Raw genomic sequence first — 3,250 nt, 5'->3', positions numbered from 1 at the left:
TCTTTTTCTACTTATATAAATAATTTAACTATACTATAAACTTATCTAACTTAGTTTATATAGTATATAGAATAGCTACTTTCTTTCTTAATACTTCCTCTTTAGCTACTTTAGTATTTTTTAAATAAGTAGCTTTATCTAGTAAATAATTAACTAGGATAAGTTAGTATTAAATAGGAAAAAATAATAAAAAGAAACTTATAAGTATAAATAATATCTACTACTATATTATAAGATTACCCTAAATAAGTATACTTACTATAAACTTCACTACTAGGGAGAAACTTATAATACTTCCCTAAAAAATAATAATAGGAATAAGGTATATTAATAACTAAACTAAACTTAGTAATATATAAAGCATAGTTATAATAACGAAGAGTAGAGGTAGTATTTAATTTTAATTTCTAAATGTAACCTAATATAGTATTAGTATTATAAGTAAGTTAGGAAGTATAATTAATAGATCCTTAACTTAAGACTAATAACCTATTTATATTAGGTCTTAAAGATAAGACCTTTAGAGAGGGGACCTAATATTATAACCTATTATATATAGATAATAGTTAACTAACCTATTTAGGTATTAGGTAGCTAGGATAGAATATTTATACTATAGGATTATAGGAATAGTAGGGACTCACTTAGTATAGAAGAACTATAATATAAGTTATATAATAATAAGATAAGGAAATAATTAGTAGAGTATAGGAAAGAATACTTAGTAATTAGTTAGCTATATTAACTAATTATAATTACCTTATATACCTAAGTAATCACTTTTAGGTAGATAAAAAATACTATTTAGGACTTATATATAGTATAACCCTAAGCTTAGTCTATAGTTAGACTTCTATAGCTCTTTAGTAATTAACTTCTTAGTATTTATCCTTATAGATACTCTTAGTTTACTTTTACTGCGAATTACTTATTAAGTTTAAGACTAATTACCTTAGTCTCTAAAAAACCTAATCTACTATAGCTTATAACCTATAACTTAGACTATAACCTTAGTATACTGTTATAATGTGTTAATCCCTAGCTTCTAGTAGTAGACCTTACTGTTGGATAGCTGACTATAATATATCACTTTAGCGACTGTAATATGCGAACTTTATATGACGCTATCAAGGACACTGGAAAAGATCTTAGAAACGCATTTGTATCCCTCTGTATTCGCAAGACTCTATTTTATAAAGAATTCTTTTATAAATACTTATATAACTAGGGATATATAAGAGGACCCCCCTACTCTAACTACCTCCTATATATCTAACCACCTTATTAACTACTACTATATTATAGTAATTATATATATATCCTTAAGTTCCTTTAATAGGGTACTATACTTTAATAATATAAGATACTTAATTTAATTAATATTATATAGCTTATTTATCTTAAATTTTATTTCGATTTATTTAAAATATCTCTATACTTTAACTTAAAAATATATCGTCTTATTAAGGTATATTAGTAGAAAGTAGTAGTATATTTAATATACTATTAAACCTTATACTAAGGGACTAGGTTATATATATAAAAATCTATATATTTTATCCTAGTTATTTTAAGTAATTATAAAGAGGCTATTATTACTCTTAAAGTAGTAATAATAGATAGTATTAATATAATATAGTAATAATATCTTAATATTAAAGGAGTAATAGGTTATAGTAATATAAAGAGGGAGATACCTACCCCCTATATATATATAAAGCGATTCACACTCTCTTTATATACCCCTATAGGTAGCTATAGAGGTTTCTCTATAAGCTATCCTAGCCCTCAAATATTTCCCCGTGAGAGTTATACAGCAGTCAACAAGGTGCGCCTCTAGGCGGCAAACTGCGAAGAAGAAAAGTTAGAAGGGAAGAAATATTCGCAAGACTCTTAGACACAAGAGAACTTCATCAGTATGCACGCTGTTTACCATTGATGCATTGGGCAACCGACTCTCTGGGCATTTAACCCTGTGCATGTATCAGGATGCATCATCTAGAGTTGACGTGGAAGAAACCCTGATTGGGGCTTGCATGTCTTCTTCCGCCCTTGCATTTTGCGACCAGGGTTCGGCTTAGTCTAATCCACATGTCATCTACCAACCTATGAGAGCCCCCAGCCTATTGTTGGGTACGACCGATCGCAATGTCGACCGATTCCAAGCCTCTTCAGTCCACCTTTAAAACTCTGCATTTGCAACGGCCGCCAGTTCCTAATCATGGCGTACGACCGAAGCGAATTCGTGCGTCTCTTAACAGACTACTACAACTTCTGCAACCGCGTCTTTTGGAACGCTACTGTCGCGCAGGCGCCCTCCGGCGGCTGGACCTCGATCAACCAGGAAACTCTAGCCCCCCTCAAGAGAAACGACACTGTTCTTGACCTCCTCCGCTACATCCCCTACATCGACTCTCCCGGCAACAACCTCGCCCTATCGCCGTTCGTCATGAAAGAAACTCCCGTGACTGACTACCGCAGCGAGGACTTGCAAAAAAAGATTCGCGAGGACTACATTGAAGGCCCGGTCGAGGCCATCACTGGTCAGGACCCGCCGCTCCCGCCCTCGTGCGCCGTAATCGCTATCTGCAGGAGCCGAAATGGTTACGAGGTCATCCTGGACACTGCCGACGGTTATATCTACTGGAGAGAGCCGACCGGACGGCATGACGAGCCTGCTCCCGCGCTGAACAGCACCCTGGAGCGGTTTCGCGGTGACCCGGCGAATGAGTGGCGGCTCGCCGGATTCAACGTATACGAGCCCGCTGACTTTTTCGCACTCTGCAAGGAGCGGTACCGAAACCTCAGCTGGATTGGCCTCGGGCCGTTAAATATGTCCGTGATGAGAAGGAACATGAACTGGGAGTACGAGTCGGACCCTGACTCCGATTCAGACCCAGAGGATGACTTTAGCCACAACAAGATAGCCAGGAAGATGAAGAAGGCTGGATGGCCTGGCGATGGGGAGGGGCGCGGGTGGGATAGGGAGAAGTTTGAAAGACTACTCGACCAAGGCAACAATGGGCAAAAATGAAGAAGCTGCATGGAGTATTAAATGACACCAATATAGCATCATCACGACGCTGCAATATTTGAACTCTTCTAGTTGATGGTAGAGCTATACTTTGGTCGTCACTGTAGACTTAAGAGCGGTAGCGACCCTTTCTAGTCCAGTTAGTAGCTGAACTTCCTGAGAGAACACAACGCGGAACCACCCAACGCGCTCAAAACCAAAGTCTTTTCCGGAACA

The 3,250-nt window shown here is 36.9% G+C and overlaps 1 protein-coding gene across 1 annotated transcript; it reads left to right on the top strand.

Moving 5' to 3' along the window:
• Positions 1-2,221: 2,221 nt before the first annotated feature.
• Positions 2,222-3,034, top strand: GCG54_00010457 (uncharacterized protein; the record flags this gene model as incomplete). Its single annotated transcript, XM_045410381.1, has 1 exon — positions 2,222-3,034. The coding sequence occupies one exon, from the start codon at positions 2,222-2,224 to the stop codon at positions 3,032-3,034; it is 813 nt and encodes a 270-aa protein (XP_045264340.1).
• Positions 3,035-3,250: the final 216 nt, after the last annotated feature.

This window comes from Colletotrichum gloeosporioides (genome assembly GCF_011800055.1).
Source record: "Colletotrichum gloeosporioides strain Lc1 chromosome Unknown consensus_46, whole genome shotgun sequence".
Lineage (NCBI taxonomy): Eukaryota > Fungi > Ascomycota > Sordariomycetes > Glomerellales > Glomerellaceae > Colletotrichum > Colletotrichum gloeosporioides.
Note: the sequence above shows the minus strand (reverse complement) of the source record. Positions and strands in the feature narration are given on the sequence as shown.